General features: G+C 58.9%; 2 protein-coding genes across 4 annotated transcripts; both read right to left on the reverse strand.

The window, feature by feature from the left end:
• Positions 1–1,660: 1,660 nt before the first annotated feature.
• On the reverse strand, positions 1,661–10,126 carry NT5C1A (5'-nucleotidase, cytosolic IA). The gene is made up of 6 exons (XM_070764083.1): positions 9,876–10,126; positions 5,906–6,073; positions 5,165–5,294; positions 4,342–4,464; positions 3,462–3,646; positions 1,661–3,158 (listed from the first exon to the last, which is right to left on the reverse strand). Exons 1-6 carry the CDS (start codon positions 9,990–9,992, stop codon positions 2,793–2,795), a joined length of 1,089 nt encoding a protein of 362 aa, XP_070620184.1. The 5' UTR covers positions 9,993–10,126; the 3' UTR covers positions 1,661–2,792.
• A 2,287-nt stretch (positions 10,127–12,413) lies between these two features.
• Positions 12,414–23,015, reverse strand: HPCAL4 (hippocalcin like 4). 3 transcript variants are annotated; one of them, XM_070763916.1, is made up of 4 exons: positions 22,928–23,015; positions 17,750–17,919; positions 16,060–16,275; positions 12,414–15,505 (listed from the first exon to the last, which is right to left on the reverse strand). In XM_070763916.1, the coding sequence occupies exons 2-4, from the start codon at positions 17,909–17,911 to the stop codon at positions 15,308–15,310; spliced, it is 576 nt and encodes a 191-aa protein (XP_070620017.1). In that variant the 5' UTR covers positions 17,912–17,919; positions 22,928–23,015; the 3' UTR covers positions 12,414–15,307. The 3 variants fall into 3 exon arrangements, with proteins under 3 accessions (XP_070620017.1, XP_070620018.1, XP_070620016.1); XM_070763917.1 differs by lacking the exon at positions 22,928–23,015 and adding an exon at positions 18,292–18,625; XM_070763915.1 differs by lacking the exon at positions 22,928–23,015 and adding an exon at positions 18,127–18,624.
• Between the last annotated feature and the right edge of the window lie 1,095 nt (positions 23,016–24,110).

The raw sequence follows: 24,110 nt of genomic DNA on the forward strand, positions 1-24,110 counted from the left end.
GGTGTTGTGTTGGCCTGGGCGAAGGAGGCTGCTCATCTATCCTTCCCTCCCTTCCCTCCCTCCTTCCTTCCTCCCTCCCTCCCTCCCTCCTTCCCTCCCTCCTTCCTTCCTTTCCTTCCTTCCCTCCCTCCCTCCTTCCTTCCTTCCTTCCCTTCCCTCCCTCCTTCCCTTCCCTCCCTCCCTCCTTCCTTTCCTTCCTTCCCTTCCCTCCCTCCCTCCCTCCCTCCCTCCCTCCCTCCTTCCTTCCTTCCTTCCTTCCTTTTGCCTGCCCTGCATCCCCAGAGGCCTGGAAGGGAATCAAGGGCGAAAGGGCCTTTCCTTTCTCTGCTGCTTTGCCAAAAGAGCTCCGGCCTCTTAGCTCCCCCCTCCCTTCCCCCTCTACACCCCCCCTGCTTTTGCACCCCCTCCCCCTCAACTGGGCCCTCTATAAATAGAGGCCTCCTCCTGGAAGGCAGAGCAGGCAGGCGAGCAGCCAAGCCTATTCTTAGCCTTTTGGCACAGGGGCCCCCAGGCGCCCCCTCCCCTCCCCTGGAGCCCAGGCCCCTTCTGCCATGGGGCAGCCCCAGAGGCCCTGCTCCCTCGCAAAGGCTTTCCTGGGCAGGGACTGGAAGTCAGCAGGGGGGAGCCCTGGGCCTCCGGAGCATTGGCTGCTCCTGAAAGAGCTCCGTGGGTGGGTGTGTTCCGGCTCTCCCCCCAAGGAAGGGGGGACCAGCCCCACTGTCTTCTGCCGCTTGGCCGGGCTGCCTCCCTGGCAGAGCTCACTACAGGCGAGCCAGGATCAGGCCCCAAGGAGCAGGCTGAGCCCCAGCATGGGGGAAATTGGGCGGATTGGGACACTGGTGGGGGTCCCAAGGATGAGTGTGGGGAGGGGGAGTCCCCTCAGTTTCAGCCAGGTGGAAGACCCAGGCTGGAGAGGAGGGCCTGGTGCGGGGGGGCCCCGGGGGGCCCAGAATCAAAGCCAGATGTTGCAGGCAGGCAGCCAGGGGTGGGCTGTTAAGGGGGAAGGGTGAGGTGTGCTCGCCCCCATGGCTCTGAGGGCTAGCGGAGTCCAGCGCAATTTGCCTACTGCACCTGGGCAGGTAGCGAAATCGTGCACAGACATGCAGGTGCAGAATTGTGCCCAGGTGCAGAATTGTGCCGGACTCCGCTAGCACTCAGAGCCACGGGGGGAGCCCACCCTCCAGAGTGACCATAGCGGTGCAGGAGGGGGGGTTATTTCCCTCCCTCAGAGTTCTGGGCATCCCCGCAGCCCCGATTTCTGGTGAGGGGGGCACTTGGTGGCTCTCTGCACTCAGCACACCAGGCTCACCCCCATGCCTCCTGCCCCACACGCTCTGCAGCGGTGGGCTGCCCAATTGGACCAGTTCTTAGAACCAGCAGCATTGGTGGCAGGCTCAGTCGCTTCTGCCCTGTGCAAACCGGCGGCAAAATATTTTACAACCCACCACTGACGCTCTGCCTCTGGGGCATCTTCCCTGACCTGCCCCCACCTCTTGCCCTCCCCCTGCCCCCCGCCCCCCAGTCTCGGTGCCCCCTCTGCAGCCCCTCGCTCCCTCCCCCACCTGGCAGCAGCCACTGACTTGTTCTCCATGCTCCTAGACCTCATGTTTTCAAGAGACATGGGCAGGTGACCCAGGACAGTGAATAAGGCCGAAGGGAAGGTGGGATAACAGAAGGTTTATTGCAGACAAAGCTCCATGGACTCAGGCAGTTGTGAAGGTGAAGAAGCACAACCCCACGGGCAGCAAAATTCCTTCTGCAGAAGGAAAGAATGAGGCAGGGAGTTCCGTGGGGAAATTGTTTCTTGGATCTTTCCCCAAGAATAATGAGCAGTCGTGCTGAAAGTGGAAGCGCCTTCACTGAGGACACCTGCTTTGGGCCAGGGTTGGACTAGAAGCCCTCGGAGGTCCCCCCACCCAACCCTCCGACCCTTTGGCTCCATTCTGCTCTGACGCTGTGGGGGAAAAGCTCCCGGAGGCTCCCGGAGGGAGGGGGGCAGGCAGGCGATGGCCCCACTCTAGACCCGGAATCTGCTTAGAGGGGACGATGGGCTCAGACCACCCGCTGGGTCTCCCCCTTGAGCCAGGATCTGAGCTGTGGCCTCAAAGCTGGCAAGGAAAAGGGCCAACGGGGGCTTCTTCAGGGGGGCCCCTCCTCCTGCACCCAAAGGGCGCCCACCTTTACCAGAGCCTTGCTTGTGGAACACCGGGAGGCTCTCGCCTGGAGCCGGGCGTTTCCCCGAGGCCCATTTTTGCATTCCGGCTCAGAGCCAAAGCCGACTCCCCCTCCCCCTTTGGCTCTTGCCTGGCTCACAGGAAAGGCCGCACTTGGACGGGGGCCCAGAAAACGCCACCTCTGAGGCCCCGAGTGTCACGTGAAGTCTCTCCCTGCGCTTGGCACAAGAAGGCAGCATCCGTGGCGGTGACGCACCCCAGAACGCCTTTGCTGGCAGGGGCCCTTTGGAATGGGGGGGGACAATGAGTGACGCAGGTCGCAAGGCAAAATCCCCGGACACAAAACGATCCCGTGGTGGAGGAAGAGAAGGCGAGCTCTATTCTGAAGCGCTCTGGGTGAAGGGAGGGGTCCCCCAAATGCTCCAGGGGCCCTGCGGGGGGGGGGCACAGCCACGGGGTGGGGAAGAGCATCAGGTGCAACACGTACAGGCAGCAGCGGGTCCTTCGAGGGCGCACACACACCCCACGGCCTTTGGCTCCGGCATCCCAGAGGTTGGCGCTCCCCACCTGGGGCCTCTTCGTTCTCCGCCAAGCGCGGCTCCGGCCCGGCCCTGGCCACTACTTGCCCTCCTGAGCCGCCTTCCTTTGTCCAGGCAGCTTGTACTTCTGGGCCACCCCGTAAGGAACGTGGGCGGCCACCGTGCCCATCTCCTTTGCCCCCTCCACGTGGAACATCTGGTCGTCGAAGAAGATGTGCGGCCGGATCTTCTCCAGCAAGGGGCCCTTGGGGGCTCCGGCCAGGAAGAGGGCCTCGTCCGTCTCCAGCCCCCAGCTGCGCAGGGTCTTTAGTGCCCGGGCCCCGGAACTGGCGGCACTGCGAGCCGTGACCAGGTAGGTGCGGATGGGGCATTCCAGGCGGAGGCCTTGGGAGTAGAACTTCTTCTGGAGCTTCCCCAGCACTTCCAGGAAGCCCTTCAGTGGCCCCTGGACAGAGGGACACACGGCATCAGCCCCCGCGGGCGGCCCCCTCCCCAGGCGGCCAGGAGACGGGGACCCTGCCCTCAGCCCAGCCGTGCCCAGGTGGCCTCCTGTCCTTTCAGCTGGCCCCTCCCGCTTTGGGTCTGATAGAAGCTCGGCCTCCTTTGTTTGCATCCGGCAGGTGTGTTCCGCTTCCCCCTCGCTCTGCGCTGCCTCACGTGTTTGTGAGCCGGGCAGCCCTGAAAACCCCCCTCTCCCTCTGGGCAGAAGCAGCAGCGCAGAGGTCGGTTGGGCTGCCAGGAAGCGCACCTGAGCGAGCGGCTGGTTCTCGTAGGTCTTCTCGTGCTCGAAGAACTTGTCCAGGCCGTGAGCCTTCACGATCCGCTCCGACTCGTCAGAAAAGAGCACGGCGTCTCCGTCAAAGGCCACACGGAGCTGCTTCTCCGAGACTTGCACGTCCTTCTTGGGGGTGAAAACAGTGGCAGCTGCAATCCCTGGGAAGGGGGGGGCAAAGGGGGACAAGAGCCTTCACTTCCTGCTGCCGGAGCCTCTCCAGGTGGACCAAGAACCTCACAGCCTTCCGCAAGGTCTACTTAACGCTGGTCTGGCTTTGGGAATTCTGCAGAGTTTGGGAAGCAGGGAAAGAGCTTCCAAGCCTCATGTATAATGGCAGAATCTCCGAATGGTTTTTTTGGAGGGGGGGCTCAGCTGTCCCTGCATCCTCTCCTCCCACCCCTCTGTCACATCTGGCGGGGGGATTCCCTAGAAGAAGTCTCTTTCCTGCCTCAGTGTGTCCTGGATGCGAAAGCTTCCCACGCTTTGGGACTTAGCGGCTGGTCAATGCCTTCAAGGGTCAGTCTTGTGCCATTGAGCCAACAAGATCCGCCCATTCTGCCGACTGGCAGAAATCCCAACCAACCGGGGGGGGGGATTTTTCTAAGCAACCTGATTCTGATGACGCAATCAAACCTGAGTGAAGGGTCACTTGGCCCCACAAAGGCCTCTCCTGCCTGCTGAGCTATTGCAACAGAGGCCTCGCTGCGGGTTCTGCCGGGACCTGGAAAGCGAACAAGCGCATAATGTCTTGCGCATAGGGGGGACAGGACACACCAGCAAACCATTTTCCTAAAATCCCAATTGCTGGCGATGTCCCTGCAGTTTTACGCTTCCGCCCAACAGCCCCCCTCACCCTCTTCTATGGCCTCGGTCACTTTCTCGCAGTCGGAGGATAAGTAGAGGTTGGTGTGGTAGGCCTTCAAGTAGCAGATGGGGCTGTTCCCTCCGGTCATGCAGAACCTCTCGATGAAGAGATCTGGGGGGAGAGAAGAGACAGAACCCTCCGTCCGGACCTTCCTCGTGGGTCCCCGTGGGGGGAGGGAGGCGCATCCTGGAAGGACCAGGGGAGTTGCCAGAACTGAAGGAGGCCGGCGGAGTGGAGCAGGACTTTGGACGTTCTGGAAGAAGGCACAGTGGGACCTTGCTACTCACCTGGTTTGAAACTCATCACATTTGGTACTCGGTGCATTTTGACGTGAAATGTGTGTCCCAATACTGTATTCCTCATTTGTTTGGTACTCAGCACAAAAGCTCGAACCTTTTGGGGTTAGTTGCCTTGCGACTCCTCACATTATTCCATGTGGGAAATATTTGTTTGCTACTCAACGTCTTTGGTATTCATTGTGTCTCCCGGAACTAATTAACAATGAGCGCCATGGCATCGCTGTGTATTAAAAGCCTCGGAGAGGCTGTGGGGTAAAAGCCGGGCTCCTAACCAAGTAGTTGCGCCTACGAAGAGCTGCTCCTCAGTGTCCAGGAAACCCTTTCCTATTGAGCCAGTGTGGAAGGAATACAAGGCCGCCCTTTTCCAGAGAGTAAGCTCCCTGGCGTGGTGGAGGCGCTGAGGAGAGATTCGGGGCTTCCAAGCGCTGAGCCCACTGCCCCATTTGGTGGGCGAGGGTGAGGGGATTAGCGGCTGGGTGGGTGGCAAGGGCTCTTGCCTTCTGGTTACTTACTGTAATGGTTGATGCTGTTGATCAAGCGAACGCCCACCTGCGCGTGGTTGTTGGTCACAAGGACGATGTCAAAAAGTTCCTCGCTCTCTGGGAAGAGTTCCCGCAGCTGACCGTTGACGGATTCCAGAGCCTGGAAAGTCCAGGGGGAGAGAGAGAGAGAGAGAGAGAGGCTGGAGCAGGGAGGCAGCACGTTCGCCTGAGGGATCGCCAGGTAAGAAGGGCTCAAAACTGTCATCCGTGGCTGTTTACTGACCTGGTTGGCCCAACTGACACAGCAAGGATGGGGGCGCTGCTCTCCAGGGGCCCCAGGGAGCCTGCGGGTGGGCGGAAAAGCCCTAGGCTGGTTCACGTGCCTGCGCCCATTCCCTCCTCCCTGCACATGCGCGCCCCCTGCGCTGCCCCTGTGCACGCACACAACCCCCTTATTTCCGTGCATGGGCACAGGCCTCACGGAAGTCTGGAATGGTGAAAAAACGGGCACACCGGAAGTTCAGAAGATGGACTTCCGGTTTCCCCCTTGTGCTGTTTTTTGCACTCTGGGGCTTCCAGAAGCTTCCCTGAAGCCTCCAGTGGGCGAAAGGCCAGGAATCTGCTGGGGCCGACACAGGGCAAGGCCTCACGTGCCCCCCAAGGTGGCTGCCAGAGCTTCGGCCTCTGGTGACCCACCCACAGTGGCCGACTCCTCCCCCAGCCGCCCACCGGGGAGCCCCATCTGCAACTTGTGGGCCCCAGAGGCCAGACCTTGACAAAAGGGAAGGCCGCCCCCGGCAGGAAGGGCTCCTCCTCGTGCTCCAGCTGGTACTTCACGTAGGCCTCCAGGCCCTGCTTGGTGTAGACCTTCTGCTCTTCCTCCATGCGGAACAGGGCTCGGGAGGAGACGGCAATGGTGATGGCGTGTTGCGGCTTTGGCTGCAAGAGAAGGGAGGGCACGCATCCTTGATGGCTGGCCCAAAGGGGGGGGTCCCTCGCCCTTGAAGGCCGACCAGCTTCTCTCAAGGACTCATTTTACTCAACGGGGCCTCCTCCGGGTCCTGTTGACTAAGCAACGCAGGTTGGCGGGACCATGGGAGAGGGCCTTCTTGGTGGCTGCCCCGGCTCTATGGAACCAACTACTGCCCGATGTCCATACTGCTCCCACTCTGCTGGCCTTTTGTAAGGCCACGAAGACCTGGCTTTGTCGGCAGGTCTGGGGGCCATAAATTTACATCCTTGATGGCCAACTATGAATGGTGTGCATGTGTATGACTGTGACTGCCTTTTTAAAATAACTTTTAAAACCACTTGTTGTCTGTCAGACAGGAATGCAGTTATCCAATCATGTAGGGGTCCAGAGATGCCATAAGATTTTAGTTTCAGAAGTAGTTTGTCTTGTACCACTGAATCAAAGGCTTTACAAAAGTCTATGTAAATTGCATCTATTGCTTTACCCTGATCGAGTTGTGTAGTCCATATGTTTTTGCAATGTAGGAGTTGCAGATTACGGAATATTTTTTTCCTGAAACCAAATTGTTTGTTGGAGAGTAGGTTGTTAGTTTCTAGGTGGGGGTTAATGGATTGGTTTATGATTGATTCCATGACATCTAAGGGCATAAGCGCACCACTGTGCCTACCGTCCCTGTCCTATTGTCTTCTTTTTTTATATTTTATCATTACGTATCTAATGTTTTATTTGTACAAATTACCACCCTATAATTGTTTGGCAAAAATAAATAAATAAATAAATAAATAAAAAATAAACATTGCAGGTGACACAACATAATGAGATTGGTCTGTAATTTTCGACATTGCTGGGATCTCCTTTTTTGAAGGTAGGGATGACAGTAGCTAGTGACCGTAATTTGGGTAAGGTACTAGTCCTGAAAGATTTATCGAAGTTTATGTTTAGAGGTTCACGGGATTGGGTGGCATATAAATCAATAAATTAAATTAAATTAATTCAGTTAAGGCCGTAGAGAGCTTTTTAAAGAAATATGCACCTAGTTCATCAGGTCCAATAGATAGAGATGATTTTAGGTTGCATAATGCCTTTTCAACAATATCTTCTGTAAAACCAATTTGTGTTAATTGTTGTAATTATTTGTGGTACGACTAGGAAATATTGGGCATGGGCCATTGCTGCTTATAAAGACTCAACCAAAGAATGTGTTAAAGAGGTTGGTTTCATCATTATAGTCTTCACCACTCGGTCCTTTAAGGCAGATGCTGGCTGGGGAATTCTGGGAGTTGAAGTCCAAATATCTTCAAGTTGCCAAGGTTGGGAAACTTTAAGGGGTGGGATGGATCTCGAGTCTTTGAGTCAGTTGTTTATGAAGTTATAGAAGACGCGGGTCGATTTCATGCATACAAGGTTTTCTCCTTGATTAATGTGATAATTGGCGCATTCAGTCTTGATTTGGTGGCATAGATTTTTGCAGCAGCTTTTAAAGTTAGCAACATAGTCAGTTTTGTTTTTTCACCAGAGATCTTTGTTTGGGTTGGAGCTTCCTTATTTTTATGGAATAAAAGTTCCGTAAATTCCTTCCTCCCTGGCCCCAGAGTCCCCTTCCCTTTGCAGCAGCTTCTCACTCCCAACAAGGCCAGAAGAACTGGACAGAAGGGAAGGCCATTGTTCCTGCCAACCTTCAGGAATTTCACACCAGGAAGCTGCCAGGTGGAAATGCCACATGTGGCTGCCACTTAGGGACCCCGTGTACAGCCTGCCTGCAGTGAGTAGTGCAAGCAGAGAAGTGCAGATGGTCAATTCCAAGAGGTCTTGTCTTTCAAAGGAGCAGCTTGTGGGGGACAAGGCTGGCGATGGCCTCTCTCCGATCTGGAGAGCCAGAGTCCCTCTAAGGCCGGCCCAGAGGAAGAGGTCCCCGACCCAAACCCTTTCAGGGAGGGGCACAATGGGGAGCCAAAGGCTGAGACCTCCTTTACACCAGGCATTTGGGGGGCATTTTATTTTGGCTCTCCTCAAAAGAAGTCTTGCGCAGCTCTCGTAGGTTGGTAAAGAATGAGTTCTAGTTTAGTGCACGGCAGGAATCCAGCCATGACTTAAACAAACCGAGGCTCAGTGGAATGTCTGAAACCAACCAAGGCATTGTATAAAATCTTCAGGTGGCGCAGTGGTTAGAGTGCAGCGCTGCCAGCTTCTTCTGCTGATCACCGGCTGCCAGCAGTTTGGCAGATCGAATCTCAGCAGGCTCAAGGATGACTCAGCCCTCCATCCTTCCAAGGGGGGGGTCAAATGAGGACCCAGATGGTTGGGGGCAAGAGGCTGACTCTCTGTAAACCGCTTGGAGAGGGCGGGAAAGCACCGGGAAGCGGGAGATAAGTCTAAGTGCTATTGCTATTTGGGTCAAATACAGGGTTTGCCTACCAGGGGTCTTTTCGTCTTTGGTCACTGAAATTAAAATAGGGATAAGAGAAGAAATGTGAGAGATGTATTAAAAATGAAATGATAACGGATTGCAATTATTTAAAAAACAAAAAAATATTGTTAAGAATGTTATATAGGTGTATTAAAGCAAATGCTCACGACATGAAAACAAATAAAATGTATATAGATTTAAAAGGGGGTGATAGGCTTGAAAGCCGTCAATTGGATCCTCTCCTTTGTGGTCTGGGTGTTTATTTTGCTGAAGAGGTGAAGCCCGTCCCTGGCTGTGCCCTGTCCCCCTGTGGGCATCTCTGTGGGGCTTTGGGGGGCGACGGTCACTTCTGCCCGCTTTCTAAGCGAGGGCAGAGGCTGAGGCTGGCAAGAAGGGGTAAAAGAGGGCAGACGGGGCCCCTCCCCTCTCCTCCAGCAGGCCCCCATTCAGCAATGGGGAGGGGAATGCAGGGCCTGGGCCAGCAGCAGGGCTCTGGGGGGGGGGGCTCTGGAGGCCGCCTTGCTTTCTGCCTGGGGAGGCCGCCTGAGGGGGGGCTGCGAGTATTGGGCTTTATTTTATTTATTATTAATTAGATTTCTATGCCGCCCTTCTGGAGGTGACATTATAAATGCAACAATATACTTTTAAAAATCTAAATTACTTTAAAAAGGATTATACAAAATTGCTAAAGGGGTTAGAAAGCCCCCAGGTGCACTCCTGCCCATTCATCCAATTCAATCGCCTCACTCACGCCTCCCCCCCCCTGGGCAGAGGTGGGACTGCAGAGCTTTCCCCAAGACCGGGAGGGAGGGAGGGGGCGGCGCGTATCTCCGGAGGGCAATGGTTCCACAGGGCCGGGGCCGCCACCGAGAAGGCTGCGGAGCACTTTCCAGATGCTGCTCAAGAGGAGCAAGGTGAATACGGCCCTTCCAGCGTAAAAGCAGACTTTCCGCTCAGGTCTCTGCCCTCGGGGAAGCCTGGCAATTGCACTTCAGGGGGGAGACGCCGCCCTCTCAAGCGGGCCCTGCCGTTGCCGTGGAAACCCAAAAGGAGGCGCCGAAGGGCCCATCCCGCCGCCCGGGGCCGCCTGTGCGGGAAGCCTCTCGGCGCCTCCAAAGCAGCCCCCCTCCCCCGCTCCTTCCCAGAGGCCCCCGAGGGGGGAGGGGGCGGGGGCGTCCAGCGCAATCCGGCCACCGCACCTGGCCAGTCACGGGCGCTTCTGCGTGTGCGCGCGCGGCTTCGCTCCTTTCCCGGCTGCGGCGGCAGACTTGCGCTGGACCCCGCCGGCCCTCCCAGCCGCCCCCCCTCACCACCGCCCGCCCTGCCAAGCCCCCCCCCCCCCAGGGGCGCGCTCCCCTTACCGACTTGGGCTTCTTTTGCGGGGAGAGGCTCTCATAAAAGGCCCGGTTGGCATCCTCCAGCAGGGCTTCGTCGGGCGGCGCCGGGGTCTCCGGGCCTGGGGCTCCCGCGGGCTCCATGGCGCCTCCTTCCGTCTCCTCCGGCCGGCTGCGGAGGGAGGGAGAGGGCGGCGGCGGTGGTCAGCGGGCCGGAGGAGGCGCAGGCGAGGCTGGGCGCGGGCGGCGCGTGTCTGCCGGTGTCGCTCAGCGGCCGCGCTTTATATGGGAGCCCGTCGCCCTCCCGGGCCCTCTCGTCCGGGCAGCTGCCCAAGACCCCCCCCTCCCAGCCTCCTGCCCGCCCCCCCCCCCCGGGAAACCTGCGGGCGGCCCCCTGGGAGCGGAGAGGCGGGAGGACCCCCAGGAGGACGGGGAAGAGCCCCGGAGGAGGCGGCAGGAATGCCAATTCGGGGCAAAGACCCCACACCAGGGCTCTCGTCCTAGCGGGGGCTCCCAGGGTCAGGGATCGGAGGCCACCTGGAAGAGAAGCTCCTGCACCACCACCTGATTTTAGGAACCTCTCCCCGTTGCTCAGGCGTCTCTTATGGGGGGGGGGAGAGCCTGGTTAAGTGGGACAAATGGGCTCTTGTTGCATAACTAAAAAGGGTTTTTTTTTTTTTAAAGGTTCATTTTTGCAAACCCTCTGCCTTCTTCCCCTGTCCACCCCCTCCGCCCATTCCTGAGAGGAGAGGCACTCCCAGGGTGACCCCCACCCTCTTCTCTTGCTGGGGTCTTCCTGGCACAAAGTGCCCAGCCCTGCCACCCTCCAGGGACTGCTGCCCACTTGCCACAAGCCAGCCAAGGCTCCGGACGTCCAGGGGCCGAAAGCCTTTGCCAAAATCATGTGGTCCATCACGGATTAAAAAGTGAAGCTGCTGCGGTTTTGGTCTCATCCAGTTGAAAGATCTGAGCCTCAATGTGGCCACAGTCGCTTAATGAGCCATTCAGGGAAATTAATTGCATGCACTGAAAACGGGCCCTGGGCAATTGGCTGGAGAAAAGCCGTGCGTTAGTGACCAGGCCGGAGTCCAAAATCCAGCTGTTGGGAAGGCCAGGGATCCCCCTGCTTCCTCTTAGTGCGAGAGAGGCTTCCCCGAGCGAGCGTCCATTCAGTGGCTCCTGCCAGGCTTTCGGCTGCCCCCCCCCTCTTTCTCACCCCTTTGGCAGGGGGGGACGGAGGGGCAGGGTGGTGTAGCACTTGGTGCTTTGCTCTCACTCATTCTGCATTTATAACCCACTTTATCCCAGGTGACGCTGACTGGCGTCCACCAGCATCTGCTGCAACTCATGCGCACAGCCTCCCCCCCTCCCCCCCCCCGGGGAATTCCAGGTGAGCCTCCTGGCAAGAATTGCAGGTGAGCCTCCTGGCAAGGTGCTGCCGCAAAGGGGAAACTCTGCTTTGGGGAGAAAGTGGGGCCCAAGCCTGACGAACCTGTTAAGGAACGAGCGGATCTCAGAAGTCCGATATTATTCTATGTACAGTCCAGTCCTTTTTCAATTGATCGCATGTAACATTCTATTTTTCTGAGATGGGGGATTTGGGGTTTTCGTGAGCTGCACCCCATAATCATCACAATTATGACAGATCACAGCTTGCGTGTAATGAGTCTCTCTCATATATATTACCTTTCACCTTTTAAGTTGCATTACTGAAATAAATGAACTTCTGCAAGGGACTCTAACTTTTCATGTTTCACCCGCAGACATGAAGCTGACGGCAGAAGCGCATTTAACTGTGAAAACAAACAGCCCCCTCCAAGCAGACCTGGCGCAACCCCCCCTCCCGGCGTGCAGTGGAGGCACCGGCTCTTCGCTGCATGGTGTTTTCACTCGGGGGGGGGGGGGGGGGGCTTCCGAGACTCTCCAGCCGCTTCAGGAGTTGAGCCTCTGCACAGCCGCCCCTCGCCAAAGGGCCACTCAGGACAGAGCGGGAAGGTTAGTGGGTCTCAGCTGACGGGCAGTTGGTGTGTTGGCTTGGAATGGCTGCTACAAGGGCCGAGCAACAGGGTGGATTCACTCCTTCCCCAAAGCAGCTTTGCCCTTGGGCTGCAGCGTCCACTCACCCTAACAGAAGCGATGCAGTGGGCGGAGGGGACTGGTGGGCAATTGTTTCCTAGACGGCCTTTGCTTGTCCACAGCCAGCGGCCCTTCCCCACGTTGGAGTCTCACCTGAGTGGTGGAGCCCAGGAGTGGGTGGGCTTCGGCCTGGGGCTGGTGCAGATTGAACCTTCCGCCCCTTTTCCACCAGCCTCCCACTTCAAGCAGCCACATCCGACCGGTCAACAGGCCCACCGGAGTTGATAGGTTGGGCCCTGGAGGCAATATAGGAAGGGGAACAGCCCCCCGCCCCCTCAATTGCCCATTTGCTGCCCGTGGCTGTCAAAGTGGGCAGTGGGGTCTTTGGCCACTGGGTGGGCAAAGGCAGGCAAGGCTGACCGGAGGTGAGACTGGAGAGCCTCCAGGGTGCCCCTCCCCTCCCCCCCCAGGTACGCAGAGACAGACCAGGCCATTGATGGTCCTTTTATTCAGACACCAAATTGAACAGTTAAATAAAAATAGATGGATGTGTGCACGTAGACACACTCTCCTACCTACCTACCTCACTTTTCCTACACAAGCACAACACTCACAACCACGAGAAGCAACGGGACAACCTCCAAGAGCAAGGTGTTCAGGGCAGGGGGGGGCACGGAAGGGCAGGGCAGCTGGGGGGGCTGGGGGCAGGGGGGGGCAGGAAACCTTTTTGGGATTCTAGTCTGGCCCCACCTCGTCTCTTCTGCCCCACTCAAGCAGCTGCCCAGAAGAAACCGAAGGCGTCCACTCTCAACCCATCCCCACCACAGAAAGTGCAATTAACGGGGATTCTGCTCTGGGACATAGTTGGTCTGGCTCCAACAGGCAAACTCTGGGGGCCTTTGGTTCCCAGGCAAGACGCAGCTCCCCCCCCCCCCAGAAGCTGCCAGGGAGCAAATGGCTCACAGCTGCCTGTCACAGGGCTCTGCTCCCTCTTGGGGGGGGGGTGCCCACTGCTTTGCGAGGGGGGAGGGAGAAATTCCCCCCTCCCAAAAGTGCCTGAAATTCCCACCCCCCCTTCTTGGCCCATAGGCCCCCCTAACCAGACCGGTCAGTGCAGAGCGGTCACCACCCTCTTGGCCTTCTGGAGTAGCAGGGCATCCATCACAGGGCACTTCTGCTCAGTTGCAAACCTTAAATGCTATGGCGGGGGGGAGAGGAGGGAGGGGGGTTGGGGTGCTCCCTGCCGCCCCGGGGAACACCTGGGCATGCATGCAGCTGTGCCAGCACACTCCTACTCCTCCTCATCACTTGAGGAGCACAGCTAGTGCCCAGGTTGCACGTTGAAAGGGACAAAAAGCAGCTTATTTATACCTGTCACAGGTTACAGCATTTCTCCTTATCGAGGCTCGACTGCTGCAACGCTCTCTACATGGGGCGACCCTTGAAAAGTGTTCGGAAACTTCAGATCGTGCAGAATGCGGCCACGAGAGCCATTGTGGGGCTTCCCAGATTCGCCCACGTTTCTACAACACTCCGTGGCCTGCACTGGCTGCTGATCGGTTTCCGGTCACAATTCAAAGTGTTGGTTATGACCTTTAAAGCCCTACATGGCACTGGACCAGAGTACCTCCGGAACCGCCTGCTACCGCACGAATCCCAGCTACTGATTGGCCTTCTCCGGGTCCCGTCGACTAAACCAGTGTTTCCCAACCTTGGCAACTTGAAGATATTTGGACTTCAACTCCCAGAATTCCCCAACCAGCATTCACTGGCTGGGAATTCTGGGAGTTGAAGTCCAAATATCTTCAAGTTGCCAAGGTTGGGAAACACTGGACTAAACAATGTCGTTTGGCGGGCCCCAGGGGAAGAGCCTTCTCTGTGGCGGCCCCGGCCCTCTGGAATCAACTCCCCCCCGGAGATTAGAACTGCCCCCACCCTCCTTGTCTTTCGTAAGCTACTCAAGACCCACCTATATCGCCAGGCATGGGGGAACTGAGACACCTCCCCCAGGCTTTTATACTTTATGTTTGGTATGTATGTGTTGTTTGGTTTTAAATGATAGGGTTTTATATGTCTTTCTCTTTTAATATTAGATTTGTTCCACTGTAACATTGTTTTATTATTGTTGTGAGCTGCCCCGAGTCTTCGGAGAGGGGCGGCATACAAATCTAATGAATTATTATTGTTATTATTATTATTAATTCCCAGCTCTGGCAATTCCCCCTCTGGTGCCTGTCACTTGCACCCACTTTTTATTCTGCACATGCTGCCCGGCCCAGAACTGTCTTTTCGGGGGCCTCAGACTGAGGACCCTGCAATCTCCACCAACGGGGGGTTCTCAGCACCCTGCCTGGCTTTTGGGGAGAGCCCCCCCCCTTCTGCTAGAGCCCACTAAGTATTACAAAGGGTTATTAGCAGAAGCCAAATCGAAAGCCACCTGGACTTTTCCATAGGACACGGTAAGAGCAGCAGGAGACGTTTCCCCAAGAGCTGCAACAGTCAACTGAGGAGGGGGAGGGGGTCCCTCTGTGCCCAGAGACTGAGAGGCCGGCCCACCCCCCAAACAAGCTCCAGAGAGAGATGGGGATGCAGTCAGGACCCCTGGGCTGGATGGAGGTGGGGATTATTTGAGAGCCAGAGAGGAGACCTGGGCAGGGATCAAAGGTCGACAGCTGCGGGTTTCCGAACTTGGCCACTTTAAGATTTGTGGACTTCAACTCCCAGAACTCCACAGCCAGCCAAAGCGGCAGCCACCCCTTCAGTCCTGAGAGCTGAAGTCCACACGTTTTAAAGCTGCCAGGTTGGGAGGAAAGTGTGGCAGCATTTTTAAAATTTCCAAAAAGGGAAAACAGGCTCCAAAAACGGTTGTGTCTGCTACGGGGTCTTCGTGTTGGTGACGATCGGGGCTGTGGGGAGGAAGAGAGGGAAAAAACCTCCTTTTTGGGGCTGTGGGGTGTATTCCTCAGGACACTAAATGAAAAACGCAGCCCGAGACCGGCCCTCACCCAGGACATCTGTGAAGGTTTGTTGTGGGGGGGTGGGCTACTGATTCAAGAGAACGGACCTTGTGGCCACCTGGGACTTGGATTCAGGCATCAGAAGTTAAATCTGCTGCCCGAGTGTTGGGAATTCTTCCTGTCCGAGCAGAGGCCGGAGACTCCAGCCGGAGTGGACGGAGGGGGACCTCTCCTGGCCAGAGGGTCATTGTCTGGACCTCTGGGGCTGGCCATGGTGAGAAGGGCAGGTGGCGGAAGTGCTGGGAAAGGCACTGGCAGACTCGGGTGGGCAAAGGCCGCAGGACCCCCTCCCTCCCTCCCTCCCTTGCAGCCCGAAAGAGGAGAGAAAGGGGGTGTGCAGTGGGCGGGGGATGGAACCCCCCCCCCCTACTTCTGCATGTCGCACTGCAGCAGGAGGACGATGGAGGGGTCACTCTTGGCGGCCTCCTTGAACTCTTCCAGGCTGATCTGGTCATCTTTATCCTTGTCCATCTTGGTGAAGATCTTGTCAACCCGCTGCTGGGGTGTCAGCCCATCTTGATCCATCCGCATCATAATGACGGTGCCCACCATCTTGTAGATGGCCTGAAAGACAGAGGGGGCAAAGGAGGGGCCGGCTCCCCCAGGGCTGAGCGCAAGGCCTGCCGAGACCCCCCACCCACCTGCCATGGGCAGCCACCAGACCAGGCCCACACACCTGGGTAGCACCAGCCTGCGACCGTTAGACTGCCTGGCTAGTGTTTTCATTGAATTGGATTTACCTATCATAGTTGTTTTTTTTATATCTTGTAAGCCCCCCCCCCCCGGGTGGTCGCAGGGGGGGAGGGCAGCATAGGAATCCAATAAATAGACCAATCAGCCCAGGGGAGAGAGGGTCCCCGGGCCTTGGCCTGATCTGCACTTCAGGAAAGGGAAACTTTGGGGAGGGGGCTGGGAATCGTAATGATTCACTGATGTTCTTAGTTTGGTCAAGACTATTTTAGGGGGGGACATTATGAGGCTGTAGCCAACTGTGCCCCCCCCCCCAGTCATGATCTGCTGCGACTTCAGCAACATGATTTCAGCCTGGCCGCCCTGCACTGGCCCAACTCTGCCTCCGCCCCCCCAAGCCCCCCAACCCCCAAGGGGAGGCCTGCTACCTCGATGATCTCCAGCATCTCCAAGCGCGTGATCTTCCCGTCGCCATCCAGGTCGTACATCTCAAAGGCCCAATTCAGCTTCTGCTCAAAGCTGCCCCGTGAAGTGACCGACAGCGCGCAAATGAACTCCCGGAAGTCGATGGTGCCGTCTCCGTTCTTGTCGAAGGTGCGGAAGGCGTGCTGGGCGAACTTGGAGGCGTCACCGTAGGGGAAAAACTGCAGGGGGGAAGGGGGGAGCCGTCACCGCAAGGGCTGCCCCATCCTCAGCCGCAGGGCGTCCCGACCCTCCGGAACCTCAGCCCCACAGGAGCCCCACTTCTACTCCGTGGCTTGGAGAGGGCGTCCCACCCCTTGGCTAAGCTCTTGGAGTCCTGCACTCATGCCACACCGAGCCTTGGGCTCAAACTCTCGTGGAAACCAGGAGCTTTGTAGGTCACCTTGACCCACTCGCTCTTCCCCGCCTCACAGGACTGATGTTACTCTACGTAATCAGAAATTAGAGACTCATTACATGCAAGGCAAGATAATTCAAGCCGTGATTTGTCCTAATTCTGACTATTACTACTACTACTACTACTACTACTACTACTACTACTACTACTACTATTAATTTGCTTTGTATGCCGCCCCTCTCCGAGTACTCAGGGCGGCTCACAACACATCAAAACAATAAACAACATTGATTATGGATTTTGGGGAATCCCCCGTCTCAGAAAATTAGAATATTACATGCGATCAATAAAGCAAACTCGCCTGACCGGAACCCCCTGGAGAATCTCTGGGGCATTGCCAAGGGAAAGGTGAGAGACCTGAGAGCTGGAGGCCGCTATTGGGGGGCCCTGGTCTGCCCTAACACCCCAGCAGCGCCAGGGGCGGCACTGAGGCAGGAACTCCTGCCGAGGGGCCCTGAGCAAGTACGGAGTGCGCAGGTATGCTCATACTTTTCAGAAGTCCAACGTTATTCTATGTACAATCCTTGTTTCAGTGATGAGATGGGGATTTGAGCTTTTCATGAGCTGTGCCCCCAAAATCGTCACAATTATGACAAACCACAGCTTGAATTATGCATATAATGAGTCTCTCTCATATATATTACCTTTTAAGTTGCATTATTGGAATAAATGAACTTTTGCACAATATTCTAATTGTTCAAGTTTCACCTGTAATACAGGACTTCAAAGCCGTGATGCAGCAGTGGCTGGAATGCAGAAGTGCAGAACTAACTCACTGCCCACTGCCAAGAGTTCGATCCTGAATGGTTCGTGGTCAACTCAGCCTCCCACCCTTCTGAAGTTGGACCCAGATTGTTCCGGGCGATGGGCTGGCTCTGCAAACCGCTTGGAGAGGGCTATACAGTGGCATAAGTGCATTATGGCTATAATGACCCCCTTGGACTCCAGGTGGGAGGCGTCACTAATAAGGCAACATTATCCAAGGGACCTTCACCAGATCTATAGTGCTCGGAAAGGAGAACAGAACATTCTTTATTGGACACACGAGAAATTCGTTTCCAGCGGATGAGCTCTCAGTGCACAAGCAACAAAGTGGCACATCATGCATCCCAAGAAGATGCACTTCCTGGAGTGGGACGGCCAAGCTTCCCAGCCTTCGTGGCTACTCTGAGGGTCCGGAGCGTCCCTGGTGGACAGCAGCTGCCCAGCCCTGCCGCCCCTCCCCCTGCAGGCCATACCTTGATGTAGAGCTGCTGGAACTCGTCCAGGTTGAGGATGCCCGTGGGACAGTCCTTCAGGAAGCCCTTGTACCACTGCTTCAGCTCCTGCTCGTTGAACTCGGTGCTCCTCACCAGGTCGTCCAGCATCTCCGGAGCCAGCTTGCTGTTGTGCTTCCCCATGGCGACTTCTGCACAGAGGAAGGGGTCAGCCGCGCCCCTGCCCTGGCACAGCCCTCCGCGGCCCTCTCCCCCTCCCTCCCTCTGCCACGCACCCCCTCGGGCCCATAAGGCTGCACCGGGTGGGTGGGTGGGTGGGACGTCTCCGCTGCATATTTCATAACAACAAGGGAGCCAAACGGTGATTCACTCGCACCAGGCAAGCAGGCCCCACTGACCTAGGACACAGCCGCTGCGAGCTCTGCCATCTGACCCAGAGAAAAGCCACGCTGACCATCAGCATTTGGGCAGAGCCCAGTGACCCACAGCCGCAGCTGCCCAGGAGAACCAGGGACCCCAAGAGCAGGCACAGCCGCAGACGGCCCCGGAGGAGGGCAGCCCACCTGGCCCTGGAGGCAAGGGGCCGGACACTTGGGGGGCCCTGCAGCCTTCTCCCCACCGGCACAGCTTGGAGGGCTGCAGGATTCCTCCCTCCTCGCACCCCAGTGAAGCTGCCACGGGGGGGGGATGGGGGCGTCTCTAGGCAAGGCAGCCTAGAGACGCTTTTGGTGGGGTGGGAGGAGGCTGTGGCGTGGAGGGCAGGGGCCACCTGTTCCGGGAAGGGCCCTGCCCACTTCACAAAGGCAAAGAGGCGTCTGGGTTCGGTTTCGCTTCCACACGCTCCTCTCTCCGTGCCAAGGAGCTGACAGCACAAGACGCTTGACGTGTTTACACGCCTCTCTTCGAAAGCACAGGTTTCTCTGACCTTCAGGGAAGCGAAGGGGAGGAGACCTCGTTTTTCTGGTCAGGCCTTTGTTCCTGGAAGTGCCCGGGAGACACGGTGGCCACGGAGAGTCACGGCACCTTGTCTTTCGCCACCCACCACGGACCACAAGAGCTCGTTTCACGCACATTCCACCACCCAGCCGTCTGCAGGCCAAAGACTGACCCAAGAAATGCCGTTTCCTGGCGTCCGGCCCAGGCGGCCCAGCAGCAAAATAGGAGGCCAACAGCTTCCTCCTTGCGGTGGTTCTGCAGCAAGTGAGGGCGGGAGACAGACTGCTCCTGAACTGGGCTGTTTCATCCCCTGCCTGTTAACCACTGTGACTTTACTAAGGCAGCCGTTTTGTTTTGTGACGACGCGTTTTGTGATCTGCTGTCGGACATTCTGGGCAACACAGGGAGATTTACGGTCTACGTTACAACCGTTCAGTTTTTCCAGACCTGGGGGCCGGGCCTCCTGCATTTCTTCACGGCTCCCTCTCCTTCTCCTGCCTTTCGCCCAGGACTCCTTTATCTGGAGGGGGGGCTTCATTTATCCCACCTTTCCCCCCAGGCGCTAGGCACCACTCTCTCCTCTCCAGTTGTTCCCAGGCAGCAACTCTGCAAAGAGGCCTCGCGGAGGAGGCACCGAAGGGGCAAGGCTGGGGGGGCCCTCCCTTTCCCCACCCCCTCCTCACCAGCCCATCAGAGGGCTCCCCCCCCGACCGATTTCGCTGGGACCACTGCCTGCTATGGCAAAGTCTAAGGAGACGGCTGCTGTCCACCCTCAGCCCCCTCCTCCTCCGTCCCAGGCTGGGCACCTGGAGGGAGATCTTCAGACAGAGGAAGAGCGGCCATTTCACTGCCCCCTTCCTGTGTGGCGCATGGCAACAGATGCGGTGGCTGTCATGGCAACTGCTGCATTGTCGTGAGATTGACCCCCCAGCCACAGCAGCAGCAGCACCAAGAAGCCTCTTCCATGAAGCAAGTGCTCGACGGGGCCTTCCGTGCGCCCACCTCCTCTTCCTGGTCCCTGCTACCCGCCACAGGGACCCCCCCTTCCTTCGCATGGTCACGGCAGCTCCAGGCCAGAGGCTGCCACCACTTGGAAAGCCCCCACCCCGGTCCCATCTTGCAAGGCCCGACTGCAGCGGAACCAAAGAGGCTGGGGGGCTGGGGGGGCTTCCTCTCCTGGGTGCAGTTAAGCAGGAGCTGTAGCTCAACCTGTCAGCTCTGCGTCAACCCCACCGAACAGCGACTGAGTCGTGACAGCCACAGCGCCTCCTCTCACCGCCTCCATGCCTGAACCCGACACTCCTTAGGTCAAGTGTAGCCCAGCACCGACTGCTAAAGCAACACATCGGGGGGGGGGGGTCTCAGCAGGAACGTCTCCAAAAACCCTCACGGAAGGGCCGGAGGAAACCCCCCCCCAATCCTCAGGCCCTGGACAGGTCTTGCAGAAAGGGTCTGCGGGAGAAATGGTGGTTGGTGGAAGCGGCAGGAAGAAAGCAAAAGGGGAGGGGGCCCAAGCTCTGCAGCCCCAGCCAAGCAAGAGCCTCAAGGGCCTCTTGCACACCCGGGGGGGGGGCTTTCTGCCGAGGGACTAGAATGGCAAAGGTCTCATCCTTAAGGGGGGGTTGTGGTGGTGGGGCTGCCCCTTTCCAAGGAACCCCACCCCACCCAGGAAGGCCAATGGGTCCATGCAGCCTCCCTCTCTGGCGGGGGCCCTCTGCTTCGGGTGCCAGCCCCGCCCTCACTCCCTCCATTCCGCCAGCAGCAGCCAAGGTGTCTGGAAGAGTCACCTGTTCCACCTGATGGACCGTCGTGCCCACATCCCTGGGCTGCCCTCCAGCTCCCTATCAGCGCCCGAGATCGCTCTGCTGTTGGACACGCCTCTGTTGCCTAGAAGGGCTGCCAGGCCTCAGGTCAACCTGCCCACTGGACGCCTGTCCCCCTCCCCCCTTGGAAGGCAAGTGCAGCCCCAGCGGCCTGGTCAGCCCTGGAGGGCAGCTCTGCCAGCCCCCTCCCCTTCCCAGGACGACCCGTGCCCTGTGCTGGGGGAGGGCTGGACTGACGGTCTTATTTTTGGCTTCAGGAACCCCCACAGGCCGTACAGGAGTGGCCACTTGCATCAGAGAATGGAAACAGGTTCTGCCAAGGATGGAGCTGCGTCTGGCCTTCAAACTCCTGAGCCTCTTTGAATGACAGCCGGACACGGTGCTTTCAAAGCACAAAAGGCGAAGACCACTCTGCCTGGCCGGCCATTTGGCTGTGTGGCAGTTTATGCCTGAAGGCCCCCCAAAGCTGAGCCCCTCCCCTCGCGTCAGCCGGGTTCCCTGTCTTGGCCTTCTCTGTCCACTGCTATTTCCTCCACAAACATGCTGGACAAACACTCAAGCAAAAATAGGCAAGAAAACGCAAAGTCCAATCAGACTATGCAGCTCCTCCATGAACGGACTCTCCAGCAGCCACAGGAGTGTCCAGTGTCCAGGGCTGACCCTCAGGCCTTGGCTGAGAGAGGCCCCGTGCCAAAGGACCCCTCGGGGGGGGGGGGTCCGCGATTCCAGAATCCAATGGAGCAGGACCCTCGGAGGTCATCCAGCCCACCCTGCGGCTCAGTCACCCACGACAACAGATGGCTGCCCAGCCTCTCCTTGGACCCGTCCAGGCAGGGGGCCCCAGGGCACCTCCCTGGGAAAGTGGCCCTTCCCGTTGGGAACAGCAGGGGGTCCCAACTGCAGCGCTGCGGAGCTCTTGTCGCGGGTCCAGCCGCTTCTCTCTCTCTCTGCCTCTCAAGGGCAGCCGGAGGCTTTTGAGGAGGGAAGAGCTGAGCCATGACCCCCTGAGGCCGGCCACGCATCCCCTGCAGCCGCCACAAAGCCCTCGGCCCCCTTCGCTTTGCCCCAGGAGGAGGAGATGCTGGTCTGAGAAGATGCCCCCAAAGGCCCCCCTGTCCTGGCGGCATTTTCTGGACAACTGAGGTCTCCGTTCAGCCCTCCAGGAATCCACCCTCAGGCCCCTCCCCCGCCTGTCCCTCTGACTCAGGCGTCTGTGGGCGTCTGTCCTGCTCTGTTTCCCGCCTGGCCGAGTGGAGGCAAGAGCCCTTGTGATGCCCGGGATCCAAAGGACCAGATGGCCAATAAAGCCTTTCATGCAAGGGACCGTCGTGTCCTTACACTGGCTGGGGTCTGGGGTCACCTAAAAACCATCCAATCAGAAATGGAATCCATTGGTAGGGGTGCCCCCCCCCCCAAGCAGCACCCAGGCAGCTGCGTTGTGCGAATGCAGCCGTTTGCCACTGGTCCTTCTAGAGATGCCCACGGAACCCCTCCTGTACAGCCGCTTGCACATCTCCCCTGCGGACCCCCGGCCACTTCTGGACCCTGGCCCTCAGCTCACCCCCCTTCTGGGGGAGGGGGCTACGACTGGCTCTTCAAGACAGAGCAGAGCAGCCCCACAACTGCAGCCCTGCCCCCAGCGAAGGCTCTGACCCACAGGCAGCTGCTACAGCCAATCAGGCCGCTGGCCGCACTCAATGGAGCCCAAATGGGGGGCAGGCAGGCAGGAAGATCTTCCCAGGGGGGGGGGGGCAGTTTCTCCATTGAGGTCAGCAAAGACCACCTTCTCCCCTCCCCCCCTTTGGGTCAGGCACAAGCTCCGCCTCTCTCCTTGGAAATGGAGCTATGGGGGGTTCAGACCAAACACCCCCCTTTGCTCCCTCCCCCATGCCTCCGGATGCAAGGGCTGCGTGTGTGTGTGTGTGTGTGCTTGTGTGTGTGTGCGAGAGAGAGAGAGAGAGAATGGTTTGCCCAGTCGCAAGTGTCTGGGACACACCATTCACCCACTCCCTCTGCGGGGCCAGTTGTGCGTGGACAAGGGGAGCCCTTACAGGGGGGGCAGACCTAGGTGACCTTCTGGGTGCAGAGGAGGGGGCGGCGGCAAAGGTGAACCCGTCCTCCTCGGGGCCACTGGAAACAAGGCCTCCCTCCAACACCCCCCTTCAGACAAGAGGCTGCGGGCGGTTTCCCGCGGCTGAGAAGAGGCGACGGCGCAGCTCCTCCCCGGTGGGGACGGCTGCCCAGGCGGGGGGGGGGGGAGCCCGGCGGGGCCGGAGGGCGAGGGGTCCGCTTGGCATCGCCACCGCCGCCTCCCCTTCGCCTCCCCGCGCGCTCGGCTTCTGCCCCCCCCCCCCCGCATCCCCCTCGGCCGCGGACCCCAAGCGCCGCCGCCCCCGCCCGCCCCCTCGCTCCCTCCCCCGGCGGAGGCACCGCAGCTCACCTGGCGGGCGCGGGCGGGGGGGGAGGCCGGCTGGCTCGGCTGCCTCTCTCGGAGGCGCGCCCGGTGCGGAGCGGGAGCCGCGAGCGCTCCGCCGGGCAGCAGAGGAGGAGCTCCGCCGCGCTCAGCCCCACCTGCGCCGCCGCCGCCCCTGGAGCCCAAGGTGGCGCGCCCGGAGCCTCATTGGCTGCGCCGGCTGCCACTCAGGCCGCCCCCGCCCCCCTGGAGGGGCCCGGACCCCCCCCCCCGGGCAAGAGGCAGGCGCGGGGGCTCCTCGAGGAGGCGGCGGGGACCGTCGAGCCCGCCAGGTGGAGCGCCTGGCTGCCCTCGGGGGGCTGCGGGCGCTGCGGCGGGAAGGGCTGTCGGGGGGGGGGGAGTGTGGCAGGCGCCCCAGATTCCTCCCGACCCTCCTGACCCCTTGGGGGCCCTTTGGCAGTCAGGAGGCGCTGGGGGCCCATCAGACGTTCCTTGGGCGGTTGCGAGCCTTCAACGTGTAACCTGGAGGTGGCGGCAGAGGGGGGCTGCTAAGGGGGCACGTGGGCTCCCCCCCCCGGGGGCTCTGAGTGCCTGCGGCGTGCAGCGCAATTCGGCCACTGCACCTGAGCAGGCACCGAAATGGCGCAGGGACTGTGGCGCCCCTGTGTGTCATCCCGTGATTTCTCTACCTGCTCAGGTGCAGCGGCCGAATTGCCCTGGACTCCCGGGGTGGTGGTGGTGGTGAGCACAGGTCACCATCCCACCTGAGCAGCCCATCTCTCCCCCCCCATCCTCCCCTGCTTTGATCTGCTTTGCAGCTGGTCCCCATCTCTTTCTTGCCCCATCAGCCCTGCCCCTAGCCAAGTGGGTCTTTGCAGTGGGATGGTCTGGGGGCCACTCACTCGTGTCCCTGCCCACCTGTGACCTTCTCAGCAGCCTCTCCAGCACCAGCAGCGTTCAGAAGCGCCAGGGCCCCTCCGCCTTGCTGCCTGTTCAGAGTCCAGTTTTATATTTTATGGGCTGGTGATATAAATAGCAGCCGAAGGAGACCAGGGGTGGGACTGATCTTCCCCACAAATCCCGGAGGTCACTTTGTGCCTTCCTATCGGGAGCCCAAGTGGGGGGCCTGCTCCGGACCGAGGCCCCACCGATCGTCCTCCGAGCCTGGGTCCTCATCGCTCAGTGCCCCCCTGGGCTGCATCACCCTCGG

This window comes from Erythrolamprus reginae, chromosome 11, assembly GCF_031021105.1.
Source record: "Erythrolamprus reginae isolate rEryReg1 chromosome 11, rEryReg1.hap1, whole genome shotgun sequence".
NCBI classification, from domain to species: Eukaryota; Metazoa; Chordata; class Lepidosauria; order Squamata; family Dipsadidae; genus Erythrolamprus; species Erythrolamprus reginae.